We start from the raw sequence: 20,865 nt of genomic DNA on the forward strand, positions 1-20,865 counted from the left end.
CCCCTGGACGTTGGAGGCCCGTGTAGGCGCGTGCGGCCTACTCTGATGCTCTTTGGAGCTCCGGTTGACACTATTGGCTTCGTCTTGATGAGAGGAGTTCGGTGGTAGCCTCAAAATTAAATTTTGAGCTACTGGACAAAGGCTCAAAAACTGGGAATTTTCTCCGATCTGGAATTCTACTCCAACAATACGCTCTGATACCACTTTGTTGGGGTTTTTACAGATCAAGTAATTTATGAATAGATAAAATAAATAAATCACACACACCAATATTGACACCGGAGTTACGTGGTTCGGCCAAATTCCGGCCTACGTCCACGGGAGCGAGAGATTATTTACTGGAAAAATAAACAGAGAGGAGGAGGAGGATACAATCACTCAGCACTCACTCAACTCTCCTATGCACGCTGCAACACACCACACTCTCTTCTCTCTCTTATCTCTATCACATTACACTGCATTTACAACTCCACACACAGCACATATATATACACAAGCGGGAGCAAAAACTTCAACGGGCGGCCGGAAATGTCAACATTTCCGGCAGAGCAGGTGGAGCAGCAAAGGTTGACGGAGATCCTGTCGGCGCCGTAGATGTTGAAGAAGCAGCAGCCGTAGCAGCCATCTGCTTTGACTGGGTATGGATCCATCACTCCTTAGTGCGTGAGGCGGCCGGTGAACTGCAGTGGAAGATGGTCGTGGCTGAGTCACCGAAGAGAGTGGTAGTGAGCTGTGTGCTAGTGAAGCTAGTCCTGAGATGGAGATGTGTATGGCCGTGGCTGCAGGCGTGCGAGGAGGGGCTCGACTGGGCTGGGTTGCAGGGAAAGGGGGCGGTGTGTGAGAGAGAGTGGGGAGGTTTATGATGGAGGCTGTGCGGCTGGGTGGTGGGTGCAGCTATTGCCCAGCCGTGAAGGAAATTAGAGATGGAGAGGAGAGATAGAGGTGGTCTATTGTTGTGTGCGTCTCCTCCAACACCCCCCCCCTCTTTGTTTACCTTCCTATTTATAAAAAAATAAACCCTAAAACTCTTTTTTTTTTTATGGTAATAATAATAATAATAATAATAATGGTAAGATTTGAGAATAATGATAATACTAAGTGAACTAAAAAAAAAATTGACATGATTTGAACTAGTCTTCATTTTGGTGCCATCACTAAAAATAATACTAAGATAGGTGACCTTTTGGAAAGTCCTCTTCTGCATCATATATTTATTAAAAAAAAAAAAAATTCTGACGTGAACTAAACGTTATTCGGGTTTCGGACATCAGCCCAGCCCGACCCAACCCAATACTAGTCGGGTCTACTATTGCAAAAATCCAATGCCTGCGGATGCACCGCCCGCCGAATATATGACGCCTCCGTTTTCCACATTTCTGGTCTGTCCTCTCTCTCTCTCTCTCCTCAATCCCAAACTGCTATTCTTCTTCGACGCGTTCGAAAAGCTCTCTGATTCTTCGTTGACTCTTAATTCTTATCAATGGTATTGTTAATATCTTATACTTACATTTTCAGTGCCTAATAATTGTTGTTTTCGTCTCTAATTGAATCCTCGCATTGAATTATCGATGATTTCTGGTTTTCTTGTAATCAGTCGAACTTCTTTCTTTGATTTCATTCTGTTTTGAATGTCTTGTGTTTTTGGGACATCTAGGGTTTTCATATCTGTTTTCACACTTGGGACGTCGTTTTGGTTGGATAGGAGTCATCGATGAACGGCGAATTGCAGCTGGAGCCGTCGGAAGTGCGGAATCCTAGTGATTCTGATCCTCTACTTAAGAATTATGAGGCGAAATCGTTGTCTGCTAGCCCAAGCGAGATAGCACATGAAGATGCTGAAGCTGGTTCGCTCCCTTGCTGTCGCATTTGCCTCGAGTGTGACGGCGAAGAAGGTGATCATTAGTTTCTTCAATTTGATTAGTCCCTTTGGTTGATTTTCATACTTTTGAAGGTAGTTTGACGCTTAAAAATGATTAGAATTTTAGCATTTGTGTATATTTTTGAGAATTATTGATTGATGACTTATTGATCGGTGACCTTGAACTTTGTATTATTTTCTTTCATCCGTGGAGAAGAAATGCATGTTTGGAGTTCCAAGTATAATGTTTTATATTTTATTTTAATTTTTGAGTTTTTGGGTTTTAAGGTTTGATTATGCTCATTCCTTATTATCTAATATATTAAATTGGGGTTTGGACTTTGAGTCGACCCAGTATGACATTTCTTTGTATTGATTCATACATTATAAAGGAAAATTTATAATGATGCCGTTTTCAAATTTTCCAGAGTATCAGTACCAAAGAGTAGCTACACGGGTATATACAGTTTCATACATCCTTTCCTCTAAAACTGCTAGTGACAGTCAAACACAACGGTACATTATGTTTGTGTCACATTTGTGGGATTGTGAACTTTTGCTCTGTTAGGTGTTTAGAGGCTCATTGGGATTATAACTAACATATCTTAGTTTTTTGTCATATTTTATTGATAAGTGCTATTTAGCCCTGTGATATGCACATTATCTCATGTAGAACAAAGGAAAATTGGTGTAACACATATCAATGATTAATTTTGATTGCGTTATATATCCCATGATACTGATGCCATGTCATAGGATGATATTTGTACCAATAATTTAGTTTTTATATACCTAGTAATTCGCAAGTGAGCTACCTCTTCCTACTCTGCACTGGGTACCAAATAACCTTTTGTCATCTGTTGTGTATTAAATGCTCGTAAGATTATAACTAAAAAAATTTTAGTTTTCAATATTTTGTACTTAATGAAGTAAAGCCTTATATTTTCAGGACCACTTCTATTTGTAATTGAATATTTAATATCTACTGTTGACTGGTGGGGGTTCCTTTTTATTCCTGCTTTTGTTTAATTATTTTGTTGGGGCTAAGGCATGGTTTCATTTTCTTAGATTTTTAATTTTTTAATTTTTTTATTTACTTAATGGAAAATCGTTTTATGTTTGTATTTATTTTTCTTTTTCTTTTTTCTATTTGGGCATGTGCTTCTTTTCATTGCCCCAAATGCTTTTATTCTCAATACAGATGATGAATTGATATCTCCATGCATGTGCAAAGGCACCCAGCAGTTTGTTCACCGGTCATGCCTTGATCATTGGCGTTCTGTTAAGGTACCTATTTCTTGTTTGATCTTTTAAATCTATTTTGAATTTGATTAATGGAAGTTAATGGTGATATGTTTTTTTTTTTCTTTTTCATTAATGTTCATTTAATGCCCCTGTTGACAGGAAGGATTTGCTTTCTCTCATTGTACAACATGCAAAGCTCAATTCCATCTTCAAGTTGAATTGTTTGAGGACAATGCCTGGCGCAAAATAAAATTCAGAGTTTTTGTCGCAAGGGATGTTTTCCTTGTATTTTTGGCTGTACAAAGTGTGAGTAGAAATGTTTTTGCTTCTACTTTAAATGAAGAGGTTCATGATTTGTTACTTTCTTTTGATGATGGATTTATTCCATTAATATATTTCATGTTTTGGCAATTTTAATACTTTGCAGACTCAACTTGATTTTCCAGGTTAATATTTTTCTTAAGAGTGAGGATAAAATCATTTTCAAGCATATTGACACGTAGGATTTATGGGAACAACAGAAGATTAGTATGAACACATGCATGCAAATGAAACATCATATTTATAGTTCTTTTGTACACAGAAAATGTCTGATCAATTTTATACGAAGAAAACTGTTCTATAAGTGAATAATCACTGGTGGATCCAGAAGCCCCCATCCCCCCCACCCCCTTTTTTTTTCCACTTCTTTTCTTTGGGTCCATTGAGCAACTACTGGGATTTGGCTACATAGCCAGGTAATCTTTGCTTTTTCCCGTACCCTCTACTTAATTCCTAGTTCTTAACTAGAGATCTCTTACAATCAAATTTTACCTAGGGGACTAAAAATTTTTCTTGATCGTACGGAGAAAATGTAACTAAAGGGCGGCCTGGTGCACAAAGCTCCTGTGTATGCGGGGTCCGGGGAAGGGGCAGACCACAATGGGTCTATAGTACGTAGTCTTACCTTGCATTTTTGCAAGAAGCTGTTTCCACGCCCCGAACCCGTGACCTCCAAGTCACACGGCGACAACTTTACCGTTGTGCCTAAGTTCCTCTTTAGGGAGATAATCTAACTACATTTTAAAAACAAGTAGCATTCAAAACTAAATTTTTTATATGAAAAACTTAATGCCTCAACTCCAAGTAACAATTTAATTAACTTGTCAAGTTGTAAATAAAATGCTATCAAAAGAAAAAAAAAATCAAGTTGTAAATAGAATGTGAGGAAGTATGAAATTATGGAAGTTATAATTTTTAATTGAATCTAGTCTTGCCCTCCTTACAAACCCTCTTCACGAATCCTGCTTTGTCACTTTGAACAGTAAATTTAATGATTCCTAATTGAAGTTGTCTTATATTCACTTACGGTTACGATGGCAGAAAATATTTTTGAGAGCTTATGTGGAGTTATGGATGAATTGTCCCCTCCTGCTATTTTTGAGTTGGCAAAGATGACCAGGTGTCTAGAATTTAGATCAATGTCCTGAGGCAGAAAGGAGCTACATAGCATTGTCATTGGAAACTTGGAGTATGCCTTTAGTGACTACATTGATGATCTATGCCCAAAAATCTTGACATTGTGCATCTATTATTATTTGGTATCATATTGATTGCTTGATTCTGCATGTTTTTTTTTTTTACCCTTCTCATAACATCTTATTTAGTTTATTTTATTCTTTACTAAAAAATCTTGGAAGGATCCAATTTGAGAATTGTATATACTCAGGCCTAATATACATTGTTGGCCCACAACCTAACAACTTAAGCTTTTAGGTAAAGTGGTTGTCCAACATAGTATCAAAGCTATTACCGGGAGGTCTTGGGTTCTAGTCTTGTTGCGTGTGTTTATTGTGTGGTGTTTAAAAAATGATTGTATTCCCTATAATGGGTGTTATTTATTGTGTGTTTATCTCCCCACATGTTGTTGGGCTGCACATGATGGGGAGGGTTAAGGCTTGATAAACATTGTTGGCCCCTACAACCTAATAGCTTAAGCTTTAAGTTAAGTGGTTGTCTAACAGTTAAACAGTGTATAAGGCTGCTTTATCCATTTTTGCAAATACAATTTTATTAAATTAATGGAGATAAAAATTGAAATGCATGTATTTTTGTTTTTGCTTCTTCTGGTGAGTGGTGATTTGGTGAGTCATGGAGCAATGGAGCCATAGATGGGGGGGATTGGGACTGGGGGATGCCTTGCTACTAACAAAAGCTCCTCACACAAACTCATGGAAGTTCAGTCTATGTGAGTTTTGATGTCCTATTCAAGTGTGCTAAACTTTTTAGCTTGTTACTTTTATGGGTACTTTTTATAGTGGAAAAGAATAATTTTTCCTTCTTTATCTGACGTGGCTCTTATGTCCAGTTAATTGCTGCATTGGGTGGCTTGGCATACTTTATGGACAAAGATGGGGCATTTAGGAATTCGTTCAGTGATGACTGGGATCGTATACTATCAAAGCATCCAATACCTTTCTACTATTGTATAGGTAAACCTTCAGACCTTTTTTCTATGAAATTCTGATATTTTGGTTGTTATTGGCTAAAGACACCATCAGTAGTTAATATTTTAATATGGATAAAATGGACTTATAATTATTAGAAGCCTCTGTTTCAGAAAATAAAATTTCTTCTCATTTAAAAGTTAAATCCATTAAAGGATGACATACGGGGAAAAAATAGCTGGGAACATGACTACTGTAGCACATTACATAGTTGACCTCTTGCTTTGCATGTGGCAACTTTTATTTTTTCAATGGAACGTCTGGGTTCCCTTCAAGATGAAAACCAGAAGGGAAAATTTTTCGAAGTGCCAACTTTTGCATACAGATATTTTAATGATTTCTTCTTGTTAAATATTAACTCTTGAACATTATTACAAGAATATCGAAGATATCAGTGTGACGCCCTGGTACACTTCCATATACTGTTGGTTGAATTTGCATTTTAATAGTCAATGTAGATACATACGGTAACCCCCTTTCTCAAAATTCAATGGATGGTTACTTTGTACCTAGGAAGCATTGATACCAGCATGAGACACGGCAACACGATACTGATGCTGCGATACGACAATTTTGAAAAGGATACGACATGGCTGGGATACGTTGATTACTTAATACACACATACACATATTTATATTTAGGCATGTTACACATATTTGGAAATTTAGATCTAAAATGAAATATAAGCACCATTTGTGCAAAATTATCAGTTACACATTTTACAAACTCTTACACATTTTATAGATTACGCTTATACAGTCATTGACTACATTCATATTATAGAATTTTGGTTGAACAACAAAGAAAACAATTCAAGGGCACGGCTGATCGTGGGCAATGGGCGCCACTCATCAAGAAATTTTAAAAAATAACAGATTAACAAAGAGTGGCAAAATGGCGATGACTTTGTAGATAGAGGAAATTTGGGGGGCTGGGAGGCTCGGTGGTGGTCTACAAGGCTGGTGTATTGGCGCTAAGGCTCCAAAGTCCAACCACTCCAATGTAAAAAACCTCATCTTGATCTCTTGAGCTATCCTTAATTATTTTTTAAAAAAATTTTTGGGGTTGTTAGCAGAGTTAAAGGGGTAGCATAAATGAACCGTTTCGGTGCAAGAATTGTCGTAGAGGTGTTCTTGCCATGTCGGGAAGTGTCTCTGTCATGTTCAAAAATAAAAATAAATTAATTAGTTAATTTCTAATATGTGTTGGATATGTGTTAGGGAGTGTTGGGCGGGTGTCGGTATCCGATACATGTAAGACGCCAACATTTCAGGCTTCCAGAAGTGCCCGTGTTTCCTAGCTTTGTACATTTTAGCAGTGTTATTATTTAGCAATTTCTCTGTGGATGTTTTTTGACAATTCAATTTACTAACTCTCCAAAATTTTTGCTTCTATTGTCAACCCAGGAAACATTGACCCTTCTGGAAGTCTTAAGTGTCCGTATCCAAAACACGACACCTGCCCAACAATCCTGACATGTGTTCGACACATGTTGAAAAATAATTATATTTGTTTTTATTTTTGGACACAACTGAGACACTACACGACACTTCCTCACATGGTAAGGACACGTCCGCAACACTTCTTGCTGCAAAATGCTGCATTTTGTTGCCCTTTTTAATTATTTTAACAATACCCAAAAAATTGAGAAGCTGGGAGAGAGACTGAGAGACAAGAGGTTCTTTGACATCAGAGTGGTTGGGCTTGGAGCCCTAGCGCTATTTGCACCAGCCTTGCGGAGCACTGCAGTTCCTAATTCCCCCTTTGTTCTAAAGCCATCCCTAGTTCGCCACTTTGTTAATCATTTTTTTTTTTTCAGTTTAATTTTCTTGATGAGCCATGCCCATTGCCATCATCAACCATGCCCTTGAGTTGTTTTTCTGTGGCTGAATCTATATTCTGTAATATGAATGTAGTTGATGATTGTATAGCTATAGTTTGTAAAATGTGCAATTGATAATTGTGCATGAATGATGCTTATATTTCATTTTAAATTAATATTACCTCAATATTTCTTATCTAAAAGCAAAAATCTGTCTAAATATATATTTTTATAATAATCACTTAACATATCCTGGCCATGTTGTATCCTCATGTTCTGAAAATTTCTGTATTGCCATGTTGGTGTTGTGCTGTATCCGTGTCTCGTGTTGGTCTCAGCTATTGTCAACTAATATGAATTATGTCAAGATGAGGTAGAGCTTATTGTTTTGCTTTCATTTATGTTTTTTTTTTCTGATTTGATGAAATATACTAATGAGGGAAGATAAAGGAAGAAACTGTTTGCAGTAATTTTTATACGAGGAAAATTAGAAAAACACTGGGACTTTTGGCTGGTTACACTTTGCACCCTCTTGTCTAAAACGAGTGGTTTGCAGTTTGCACCCGAAGAACAACAGCATTAATTAAATTTTTAGTGGAAAGTACTCCCCATCTACCTGTCCCTCTCTCTGAAAATTAAACATCGTAGAAATTAGATTCCAGCATTCCTCTATTGCACTCTCCGTCTTTCCCTCTCTCTCTCTCTCTCTCTCTCTCTCCATGAAGGACCTTCTCAGCTTCTGGCAAACAAAACAGAAATGGTACTTGGTGCTGGATGATCCAAAGCCAGCCAAAAAACAGTGGATTCATCTGCTTGGATTAGGTTTAGGGTTTTCCATGTAGATTTTTTGGATCTATCATTTATAGGGCTTTGAATCTTCCCTGTTTGTGATTTTGTACAACTTTGTATGGGATTGATCTGGAGATGCTTTGTGGACCAGCATTTTCATCTGGGACATGCTGGGGTTCCCAAGGTTGTCTAGGACGACCAGCCTGCATTTTGCAAGAATGAGGTCCTCCATATTCTCAGAAGCATTTCCTCAATGTTGTTATTTTGCACAAGTTTTTCTGACCTGAAGACATGAATGCAGTTATTGTGCTCGAGTTCTTGAGGATTGACCTTGTGTCTATGATAAATGAAGCCAAGAGGAGCTGGGACATTAGGTCTCTATTGGCAAGATCAAGACAGTGGGTGATTCAGATTTTGCATGGGTTTGATGCCTGTGACCTTTATTTGATTGTGTAATCATGATTTGAAGCCCTTGAGTTTGTTGATGTTGGGCAATGGTGTTCTCACACTGGCCAATTTTTGGACTAGAGATGATGGAAAATTATGTTATTTGCTCATCTTTTGCCCCCTTTTTTGGGATTTCCAGGGATCAAGGATGAAAATGTCAGCAACAGACCTGAAATGCAAGCATTTAGTTCAATGAATTTGTGTTTGGAATATCTGGTTAGTGGAGATTTTGGTGGTTGGCAATTCCTAAAATAGTGATTGCTTCAGGTAGTACAACAGAATTACAGAAATCACTTTCTGTTACCTAAAGGGCTGCCATCAATTTTTTCCTAGACCACTGAATGATTAGTATTTGCGTTCACTTTATCCCAATGCAACAGCATGACCTTTGGTTGGCCACTTGCATTTCTGTGCTATTCTTGGACAAAGACTGTCCTTGTTTGTCATGACTTGGCACTTGGTGGTAGTGGTGGTTTTGATGGCAAAGAGATGTAGGATGAGAAGTGGGTATTTGGATGGAAAATTTCTATAGAGTTTGGAAGCTTACGTCGGAGAATAGAGTCAATTGTTTGTTGGGTCTTAAACCCAAATGTGCTTAGTTAGTTGTTTAAATTATGTGTTTAGTTTGCTTGTATTAGGATTAAGTATGGGGGGGGGGGGGGCTTGTTTGTAGTATTTGTGTATTCTAGAGATATGTTTGTAAAGTAATGTAGTTTTAGGGGTATATGTGTAATTTCATGGGTTTGGAGGCTTTCTCATAAATAGTGTGTGAAAGCCATGTTGTAGGCAGTTGTTGAATTCGAATAGAAGTGAATGTCAGTTTCCCTCTGGTGTCTCCTCTCCTCTCTTCCCTTTCCTCCCTCTCTTCAATTTCTTCTTCTCCACGGCTGCAGATCCTTGATGCTGCCCCTGCATCATTTGGTATCAGAGCCCAACCATGGTCGCTATTCTTCCATTTCAACTCCCCCATCTTCCCCTTTCCCTCTTCTTCTTCCCCTCTTCTTCTTCTTTCTTCTCCTTCTGTTAGTCTCTGTTCTGTCTCTAACTCTACTGTCTTATAATTTCTCTAATATGTTGCTGCCTCTTTTCCTTCTCCCTTTTTCTTCCTTCTTTTCTTCTCATCTTCTCTCTTTCTTCCCCTTAATTCTCTCTCATTTCTCTCTCCGTTTCTGAATTCCAGAACTCCTGTTCAGTTTTCCTCTCTCTCTGAATTCTGAATTCTCAATTCCACTGGCTGTCTTATATCAAATCAATGCAGATGACTTCCAATTATTTCCAGCCTTGCTTCCAACCAAATAATTCCGACAAATATCTTCAGAAATTGTAGGAAAATCCCAGAAACCTGAAGCAATGTTCATTTGTAATTTCTAGATATACCAGTCATGTCCTCAATTTACAAACATCCTTTTCCTGGAAGATTTTTTCAACACCTCCCGTACCATTGGAGACAGAACCTGCCAAAAGACCCCTAAAATTTTCATCACCGTCCAATCATAGGTGAAGTCCCACGCGCTGGTAGAAGAGTCTCCAGCCTTGGCTCTTCAAAAACCTTAACCTCCTGTGCTTCTCTCATCACACCATCAATATCACTGTACTCCCCATTTCCTGATCTTCCATTGCCAGACTGTACTCCCCATTTCCTGAGCTACCATCGCCTGGAGTTTCATCGCTGCAGACTTGCTGCCAGAGACTCATGCACCTCACGTGCCGGCAAATTGCATGAGATAAGTTGCTGGAGTACCCTGCAACTGCCATATCGTGAGAAATTGATCCCAGCCACGAAAAATTGGTGTTTTTTCCTGAGGTTTTGATTTGCAGCATGATATTTTGGTTCCAGACATGATATTTTGCAAGCAAATGCTATAATTTGATATGAAAAACAAGAAATTTCCCCTGCCAGCATTGGAAATCAGGTTCCATTGCTGCATTTGTGAGTTTTCTAAGTGAATTTATTTCATTTCTACGTGATACCCAAGATTATAGGTGACTTGATGATTGTTCTTAAATAATTGAGAGTAAAGTTTTTGGCTTGCATGAATAATTGAGGCCTGTTCGCTAATCATTTAAGAATCCTCGGTGATATATAATTGCATCATGCCAATGTTGAATTGTCCACAAAGGTGGAATTGTTATCTGGTAGGATACAAAACAAGGAAAATGCCTTGGAGACTATTAGTATTACCAATGTTTTGAATAGGCTAACAATCAAAGTTGCAGCCTTAGGTAAAAGGCCCATGGAATTTTCTACCAAGCAAGATGGTGGAAGATCTGCTGTCCCTCATACTTTTGAGTTGTGTGAAGGCCAAAATAATCATTTGAGTAAAGGAATTAAACTAGAAGTCTCAAATTTTAGTGGTGATGGTTCTCCTAATGAATTTGATGATTGGATGTATTCCTTGGAGTACTATTTCCAATGGTATGACATAAATGAGGCTAGAAAGTTGTGGTTCGCTAAATCAAAATTGAAGGGAACTACTTGAATTTGGTGGATTAAACAACAAGAGATCTTTAGAAGAAGGAGATTTGGTGAGATTACAACGTGGGATGAGATGAGGCAAGCCATGTAGGAGCAATTTGTGCCTTCCAATTATCAGCAGCTTGCTCATTTTCAACTCTTTAATTTGAAGCAAGAGGAAAAGGCTATGGAGTACACTACTAGATTCTATCATTTTGGCTACTTGTGCCAACATAGAATGGAAAGAGGATGTGATGATAACTTTGTATAGAAAAGGGTTGAAGCCAGCTATTGCCTCCAAACTTGCTGCATGCATGTTAAATTGAGGAGGATATGCAACGTAATCCTCTTAGAGCTACATCAGCTCTTCGTCTTGAGAAGAGTACTAGTGGAGTTGTATAAGAGAGGACAGTTGAGCAGTTGGGTAAGGTGTTTAGACTAATACCCCTTTGGAAGACTCTTGAGCATTGGGGAACAACTTCAAGAGCCAACCATGCTTTAAATGATATGGTTTTGGACATCAAACTGCACAATGGCCTAACCAAGTCATGCCTATTTCTGAAAATAAAAAATAAAAAAAAATGATGGTGACGATTGCACTCAAGTAGTTGAAGCTAAACAAAAATCCCAATTGACTTAAACATATGCTCTCTTCCCACAAGGTTAAAGGAAACGAGGATTGGAGGTGGACCATCATATTTCAAATTTAGTTGGTTTGCCAAAAATGGCTTTGTGCTTTGGTTATTGAACCTGATAGTTATACATAATTAGTTTCTAAAGATTCTTTGGAGAAATTAAATTTGGCATTTGAGCCTCATCGCAAACCACACAAAATTGCTTGAATGAATAATACTAATGTGAAGGTCCATGATTGTTGATTGGTTCCATTGTAGAGACAATGTAATGTGATATCCTTCCTCTCAAATTTTGTCATATCCTTTTGGACCATGTTTATTTGATGGGAAGGTAAAGCATGGTGCGTATGAGAATTCTTATCCCCTCTCCATTGACAATAAGAAGTATAAGTTGATGCCATCACAAGCTCTCTCACTTGAAGTGACTGCCAGTTCTTTTCTTATCAAACAAGATGATTCTATTCATGGTGATGGACTCCTTGGTACTTTCCCCAACTCAACGGAGTTGAGTTCTTTTTGGAAGGAGGGAATTGATGCCGGATGAGAAGTGGGTATTTGGATGGATCATTTCAACCCAATTTGGAGGCCTATGTCCAGTAACAAAGTCAACGGTTTATTGGGTCCTAAACCCAAATGTGCTTAGTTGTTTAATTGTGTGGGTTTAGTTTTCTTGTATTAGGATTAACCATGTTGGGGGCTTTGTTTGTAGTACTTTTGTATTGTAGGGTTATGTTTTTAGTTAATGTAGTGTTAGGTGTACATGCGTAATTTCATGTGTTTAGAGGCTTTCTTATAAATAGTGTGTGAAAGCCATGTTGTAGGCGGCAGTTGTTGAATTTGAATTGAAGGGAACATGAGTTGCCCCCTTGTATCTCCTCTCTTCTGTCTACCCTCCCTCTTCAATTTCTTTTAATGCCTCCCATGGCTGCAGATCCTTGATGTTGCCCCTGCATCTCAAAGTCCAACCATCAATGGAGGCAATGGTGGGGTGTGACTTTTATTTGCCTAGAGTGGTGGAGAGCGAGGAGTGCAGGACACTGCTTCTTTGGAATGGCCAACAAAGGCAGCAGCAGAGGTGGTGGCCTCTGGTATCCCTTTTGGCACCAGTGGCTCTGATCTTGGTGGTAAAGAGTGTCTTCAGCCAGCCATGGATGGGCTCCTTGTGCTACAGCAGGGATAGGGCTTGGTGGGTGAGTGATGGTTTTCATGTTCATGCATGTCTAGTGAGGAACATGGAGGTGAGAAATAACAGAGGGCAGCATTTTGTATATATGAGTGAATGCTTGGTGCCATTAATTTCAGGGTGCAGACTGCTAGTTTTAGAACAAAAGGATGCAAAGTGTAATTAGTTCAAACCTCCGGGCATTTTTTTTTTTAATTTTCCAGAAAATAAATAGTGGAATGCACAACGTGGTCACTGACTTGATATTTTGTGCTTTTGTATATAAAAATACCAGGAGTGTTGACCTTCTTTGTGCTGCTTGGGTTTTCCGGGCTGATACTACATTGCTTCTCCCTTAATAGCAATGACCCACGCATGGCTGGCTGCCAGAATTGCTGTTATGGATGGGGTATCTTGGATTGTTTTCCTGCATCAATGGAAGCATGCTTTGCACTATTCATTGTTTTTGTTGTCATCTTTGCCATTCTTGGCATTGCCTATGGTTTTCTTGCTTCCACCATGGCCATTCAGAGGATCTGGCAGAGACACTACCACATCCTCACAAAGAAGGAGCTAACAAAGGTAAGCTTCATTAACAATTCGTCCCTTTCTTTTCTAGAAAGAGTTCTGCTGTTATCAATGATGATATAAATTAATTGCCTGATAATAGTGCTTGAAACAAAGTTATCTCTTCATAAATAAAGGGGACTGCCTCTCTGGATGCACATTTTATTTCCTAAAATATCTGTGTAAACATTGCTTAAATAGTAAAGTCTCTGAATAATTATAGTTATTCATTACTAGCACATAAATATCCCATAACTAGTAAAACTATAGCTAACTTTAATTTTTTTTCGTTCGTATTATTGTTACAAATTCTAATTTTCAATTGAAATAATTTACTATTACTTACATTGTTGGTGTCTATCTTGTAACAGCCTAAAATATTCCAATTCACAAATTCTAATTTTTCTATCAAAGTAATTTACTATTACTTGAACACATTTGCCCAAGATCTTATAGGGAGTTTAGAGTTGGTATATATATATATACGTCATTAAGGATATGCCCAATAGAGTAATGACTAGTAGTGGTGGAGAGTTTAGGGAATTTCCAATCACAGTTGACGTATATCAAGAGTTTATTTTGAGTCCTTATTTGTTTGCATTAGTTATGGATGAACTTACTAGAAATACCTAGGAGGTTTCATGGGGTATGTTGTCTTCAAATGATAGTTTCTTGATTGATTAAAGTAGAGGTGGAGCATGGTTTGAAATCGCGTTCGCGGGTAATGTCGCGTAATGGTCGTGGGTATCGTGGGACGCGGGAGACGCGTTTTTTACTTGACAGGAAGCAGGCGTAATGGTCGTGAATTTGTTTCATGCAAGCACAACCATGCGAAAATTGAACAATAAGCATGAAATCCATTAATACATGATTTTTAATGAATTTTGACTACTTTTATTCAACCTACAAATTCTTTTTAATAGGCATTATGATTTTTATATTAATTTTAGTGCGTTGTTAAAAAAAAGTCATTTTTTAATAATTTGCACTACTTTAATAGGTAAAAAATGTAGAAATATAATTGAAATGAAGAATCAATTAATTAGAGACATAAAATTACTAAAAATGAGTCAATACTCAATATACACATACATGAATTTGAAAAAAATGATTGGTATGAATAGTCCAATACATAAGTACAATATTACAATATAGCACTTGTCATTACCAAAAAGAATGATGTGGAGGGTCTTCATAATCTTCATTTCTATCTTGAGTTTGGGATTGAGAATTATCTCCCTACCCTTGTGGAAATATATAGCAGAATGAACCCATGTTCACGTTATTTCATTGTTGCTCATGAAAATTTACTGGTGGTGAAAATTCAACGGATATAAGAGGTGCATAATCTCCTCCTTGACCATATTCTACTGCCTCTTGCCTTTTTTGTTTGTCTTTCTTCTTCTATATAGTTGTAGATGTTTCATCATTTCTTCTCACACATGCATGGTTACATTTGAACACGAAGGCACTGACCTTTTTTATGTGCTAAGTGTTGTTTCAATCGTGTAGTTCCTCCTTTAATTGTCTTTCCACATAATTTACATAAGACAAGATGTCTACTACCTTCCACTTGAGTAGCAAAATGCCAACCATGTCTTCACTTGGTAGCTCTTCACTTTCCTTTTTATCACGCGGGATCTTGGTGCTTGATTAGATAACTTTTACACAATTAAAAATAAAAAGTCATGGTCCTTTCACAATAAATTAAGAATAAAATGGTACATAATTAATTAATTAATTAGTTAATTACATAATAATATTACATAAATGATGGATTAAATTTAAACTTTAAGTTGCTAACTATTAAAAATTTTAGTTGATTTATACATATATAATACAATATATTGCAATTTACAATTTAACAAAATAAATATAGAATTGTAAATCTTACAATTTAATTATTTAAAAGGTTGCGTACTTGAGTCACGATTGTGTGGAAATTAGAATTTATTATAAATTGTAGACCTAATATTAAATTATTAATTATCTAGGCATTTAAAAAAATTATGTAGAATATTAATTAATATTTTTTAACTAGAATATTAATTATAAATTTGTACTCTAACTCTAAGCAACTCTATAGGTTTATATTTTATACTAATTTTATATTTTAATTTATAAATTTTACTTATATAATTATTTACAAATTTACATACATAAAATAAAATAAAATAAAAGTAATTAAATAATAAGTATAAACTTAAAATTTTAAAATAAACTAAATTACTAATTTATAATAATTTAGGAATTAGTAGGCTACACAATAGCCTGCACTAGCACTGTATAGTCTGTATTAGCCAATAGGTGGAGGCGTGGAGCCTTGCTGGCTGCTGCTTGAAATAATTTTTTTTTAAAAAAAGGAAGACCGGATGAACCAATGAAGTTAGAAGAAGATATACCCACTCCCGACAGTCGCCGAAGCTGCGAATGGAGCTGATTGTTGACTTTGGTGTGACCCTAAGAGGGGAGGTGAATTGAGTTTTAAAACTTTTTGGTTAATTTAAACATTTACGCCGATTCACCTCATATCATATCTCATTTTCACGTGTGTGTAAATTAATAAAACAATAAATGCAGACATATACATGGAACATATCTCATTTAAATAGAGGTGTGCATGCAAATAATTATAACGATAAATGAAAGCATACACATACGGAAGTTAAAGTGCAGTAATTAAATGAGATAAGAAGAGAGTGACACATGATATTTGTTATTGAGATTCGGTCAAATCAACCTATGTCTCCGCCTTGGGCATACCCCCCAAGGATTTCACTATCTCTGCTTACTTAAACGGGTAAAGCAGAAGCCGTTACAACCTTTCCTTATGGGGTAAGGTAAACATCAGCTCAATTACAAGGCTGAGCCCAACTTGTCTCTTTTAAGGGTAGGGACTCTTCAGCTTAATTTTTGGGCTGAACTGAACCAATCTCACTTGTGGGGCTGAGACTCCCCAGTTCAAATCTGGGATAAAGCCAACCGATATATTAAAATCATTTTTGTTTAAGCTCTAAATACATGCACTCTCTTATGATATGCATTATGCTTAGTAGAGAAAGGGTGCTATCAAATAAATTTGCACAAATAAAATATATATGAAAAAATGAGTATTATGTTCTCCTATAAATGTTTTTGCAAATAAAGAATATTTGAAGAATTTAGAAATTTAAGATCAAGAAAAATATTTGTGCTATAAATAATTTTCTCTCAAAAAATATTTATCAAAGAAATAATCAAGAGAAAACCTAAGCAATACTCTCAAAAATGTTTTTCAAATATTAAGTGTTAAGTGAGAGTATATGCAAATAAAATGTCCTAAATAAAATACTCTCTTCAAAAATGATTTTGAAATAAAACCATGAAAGAGAATTGGAAAGATTTGTATAAAAGATTTTGTCCCTAAAGAATGATTTTAACAATAAAAAACGTTTTGGGGAAATTTTGATTAACAATGCATTAGAGAGAAAATTTGGACTAATCAAAGTTGCTAATCTGAGGTTATGAGGGGATATATATAGACTTTCAGGAAATTTGACCGTTGAGGGACACGCTTGGTATTTTGGAAAAGTTTAATTAAAAAATTAATAATATTTTAACTCTTAAAAAATTTCCAACCCGAGAGGTTCAGTCGACTAAGGAAAAGGTTTGGTCGACCACTTTTATAAGTTCGGTCGACTGTGACAATTTTTAACTATGGATTTGGTCGACCATCTCAGGGCGATTTTGAACCCTTCGTGGGTTCGGTTGACCATGACTTAGATTCGGTTGATCGCTCATATGGTTCGGTTGACCAATGTTAACTTGAACTATATGGTTTAGTCGACCAAGTAGTTGGCGTGTCAGACATTTTATGGTTCGGTCGACCAAGCCAATATGTGCATGGTGGGTTCGGTCGACCGAAGCTTCACAACACATGCCTTACATGGCAAGTTCGGTCGACGAGTCATTTAGTACATAAGGGTTTGGTCGATCGAGATTCTTTAACTAAGCCAAAAATCTAACGTCGGCCGATCGACTTTGTTTTGCCCCAATTTTGACCATAACCAATTTAAACCTTTTTGTATGATTTAGTTGTTAAGAAAAAGTTTTCTGTGAAGTATGTTGGTCCCTAGATCTACGGTCATTTTGAGCTTTCATCCATATCATGCAAATGCATGTATTATTATAGACCAAATAATGAAAATTAAATGCAATTACAATAAGAAATAAACATATTCTTCTTTTTACTCTTTTGACTTCAAGGAATATGCCAAACAATATCATCCTCTAGCATCCATTTTTCAATATCTTATGTTTGTGCTGAAATGAAAATTTGTTCACACACTAAATGCACACATAAGATACTAGTGCTTTGTTAGCATCAAAATAGGGATCGGACTCAAAAAGTCAACACCGACCTAAGGAGCACAGCTTCAAGCAACAAATCGAAGCTGATTTTTGGGGTTTCGAAGCTTCAGGCCAGTAGATCTAAGCTGGATGAAGGAGACAAAGAGGGGAAGAGGAAACTCAGCCGACCTGTGAAGCACAACTTCAAACAACAAATCAAAGGCTTCGAAACTAGTTTTTGGTTATTTGGAGGCTTCAGATAAGTAGATCTGAGCTAGACGATGGAGATGAAGAGGGAAGAAACATTGAAGCAACAACACGCGAAGGGAAACACACAAAATGGAGTAGATTCAAGGAGATAAGGTAAGGTGTCGGGGGCTGTCGGTAGCCGTAACGTGGTGTAAAGGCTGTTATGGGCTGTAACATAAGTGTAAAGGCTGTTATGGGCCGTAACGTATGTGTAACAGCCGTTACGGGCCATTATGTAGCGTAACGGTCATTATGCACTTGAATTTTCTGCTCACCGCATTAGCGGCCTGTAATGGTGTTGGAGGCCTGATATTTCGTTACGTAACGATCGTTATTTAATACCATGTGGTGGAGTGAAATTTATTTGGAATTATGGAAAAGCTTTAGAATCTAGATTCTAGAGGCTTTAAGATAAGTAGACATAAGGTGGAATACATGAAGTGTAATTTTTTAGTCCTTTTAGTAGGAATATTGAAGGAAAATTTGAATTTGAGAAGAAATTATTGGCATTAATAGATTTTAGTACCTTGAGTCTATTATGCAAGTTGAAGGAGAAATTGAAGAAGACGTAATACATAGAGTTGAAGCAAGGAGGACTAATGGGGAATTGTTTTAGGTGTGGTGTGTAATCGTAGAATATTGTCAAAATTAAGAAAGTTGGCAGTTGTAAGTCTAGCTATACTATATGGATTAGAATGTTGGGCAATTAAGGAACAACACATCTAAAAATTAACAGTGGTTGAAATAAGATTAATAAGGTGGACAGTAATATAACTCCAAAAATATAAGGATTGAACTCGTGTGGTGAGTTACGGGTAGTATCTATGGAAGATGAAATAGAGAACATAGTAAGATGATTTAGGCATTTGCAACATAGGCCAAGTAACGTACCAGTGAGACATGAACTAGTTAATATTAATGGTGAAGGAGAGGATAGGATGGATGTACCATGCATTTGGGAGCTTGGATTTCAGGCATTGGATTTGGATTTGTGTGGATTGGGACCAAGTGTAGTGCAAAACTGTATCGAGTTTCACCTAAATTTACACAAATCTAAATCCAAAGGCTGAAATCCATGCTCCCAAAAACTATCAAAAAATAACTTAGACTATGATAGTGAGTGAGGATTTGACAACCCTCCAATTCGTGGAGGATATTGCAAGATTGTGTGAAATGAAGGAAGAGGATTCCTGTAGCTTGGGGTTTAAGGCGGTGTCGTTGTTGTTGTCACATTGTCTTTGTTCTCATTTTTGTAGTCGCCACGCATTATAGAGAATGAACACTAGGGACATGGAAAAGAATTTAAAAAGAAACAAAGACATATTGCACGGAAGTGCATGCTTGGTGGTTAATTTTTTGTTACATTGATGAGATATGGTGAGGAACAGTGACATTTTAGCCTATCCAACTTCACAACTATTGTGAAGTCACACTGAAGCTACTTGCTCTCCTGATCCAACTCTAGTGGTGATGAGAGTTAAAACCATGTTAATCATGCACTCCATTTACTAATGAAGATTCAGTATGATCCTGCTCTCCTATCCATTTCTTTCCCCAGCATGTGCATTAGCTGTTAAGATGATGCAGTAATTTCAGAATCTAAGTTTTAGGCCCCATTTGAAACTTGTAAAACATTAGGAGAAAGAAAAAAAATACAAAAAAATTCACTTCTTAAGGAAAGCGAGAAAGAAAATAAAATTTATATTAAATCAATGAATAAAGTTCTGATTTTACACATCAATACTATCTAATTTTTAATCATATTAAAACCAAAATTTATTTTTAGTAGCATCTGATATAGTGAAAAAAATACAATGCAGAATAGATTATTTATTTTTATTTTGCTTCCATTTTCTTAAACGAAATCTTTGATCCAAATGTAGTGTTAACAATCTCCTGTTTTTCCTTTAAAATGTCACAGGAGTACATAGTGGAGGATCTTTGTGGGTGTTATAGCCCACCAAAACTGGATCCAGAACATGAGGAGCGTCTCAAAATGCTCAAGTTATTATGAGGACTGGGTGAAGAGGGGAACTTGTAAGATATCTTATGGAGTATTTTATCTCTTGAGATGTGAATGAATGTCAGAAATTGCTGAAGCCTGTTGTTGTAAGGGATGAAATGATAAAGTGTATTGCATGTATCGTGAATATTTCTTTGAATTGCTTGGTATATACCTACATACTAAAGCTACAATGTATATTATTTTGCAAATTTGTTTCCTCCACTTCCCCATCTTCAACCTTAGTGCATGTAGTTCACATTTCTGGATTTGAATCATTTCACAGGACATTTTGGGGGCTCTAAAACAGAAGGACGCATAGCTATTTATGCTGTTATATATATATATATGTTTATGAGTATGGGTTCTAGGTTTTGGTTTTGAATTTGTGTAGATTTAGATGGAACTTTAGTATAATATTATGTTACATTTTGTTTAAATTCATATACATTTAAATTTAAGTTTCCAATTATAAACTTCTAAAGCATGGGGTTAGGTTATTTGTTTCACTTTTTAATGTCTGGTCACAATCCCACTGTTCTTTTTTAAGTCCTTTGCCGAAAAAGATTGCTGCCCTTTGCATTCCAAAGTTCTACCCTCCATGGAACATCTGGTCTGAAGGCTTGAAAAAACATGAACTGGGTCTAGCTCCAATTGTTGCCTCAGAGGTCAGAGTTTAACACTAGCCAAATTGTAAAAATTATTATCCATACAAAGAAGGGACACAGCAACAACAACAACAAAACCAAGCCTATCCATACAAAGAAGGGACACAGCAACAACAACAACAAAATCAAGCCTTAGTCCCACTAAGTAGG

At 36.7% G+C, this 20,865-nt stretch overlaps 1 protein-coding gene across 2 annotated transcripts; it reads left to right on the plus strand.

Moving 5' to 3' along the window:
* Window positions 1-1,321: 1,321 nt before the first annotated feature.
* On the plus strand, window positions 1,322-20,272 carry LOC131158162 (uncharacterized). 2 transcript variants are annotated; one of them, XM_058112828.1, is made up of 7 exons: window positions 1,322-1,483; window positions 1,703-1,892; window positions 3,060-3,145; window positions 3,263-3,409; window positions 5,451-5,574; window positions 13,196-13,482; window positions 19,967-20,272. In XM_058112828.1, the coding sequence occupies exons 1-7, from the start codon at window positions 1,481-1,483 to the stop codon at window positions 20,057-20,059; spliced, it is 930 nt and encodes a 309-aa protein (XP_057968811.1). In that variant the 5' UTR covers window positions 1,322-1,480; the 3' UTR covers window positions 20,060-20,272. The 2 variants fall into 2 exon arrangements, with proteins under 2 accessions (XP_057968811.1, XP_057968812.1); XM_058112829.1 differs by having other exon boundaries at window positions 1,349-1,483; window positions 3,093-3,145.
* The last annotated feature ends 593 nt before the right edge of the window (window positions 20,273-20,865 follow it).

Source organism: Malania oleifera, chromosome 6, assembly GCF_029873635.1.
Source record: "Malania oleifera isolate guangnan ecotype guangnan chromosome 6, ASM2987363v1, whole genome shotgun sequence".
Classification (NCBI taxonomy): domain Eukaryota; kingdom Viridiplantae; phylum Streptophyta; class Magnoliopsida; order Santalales; family Ximeniaceae; genus Malania; species Malania oleifera.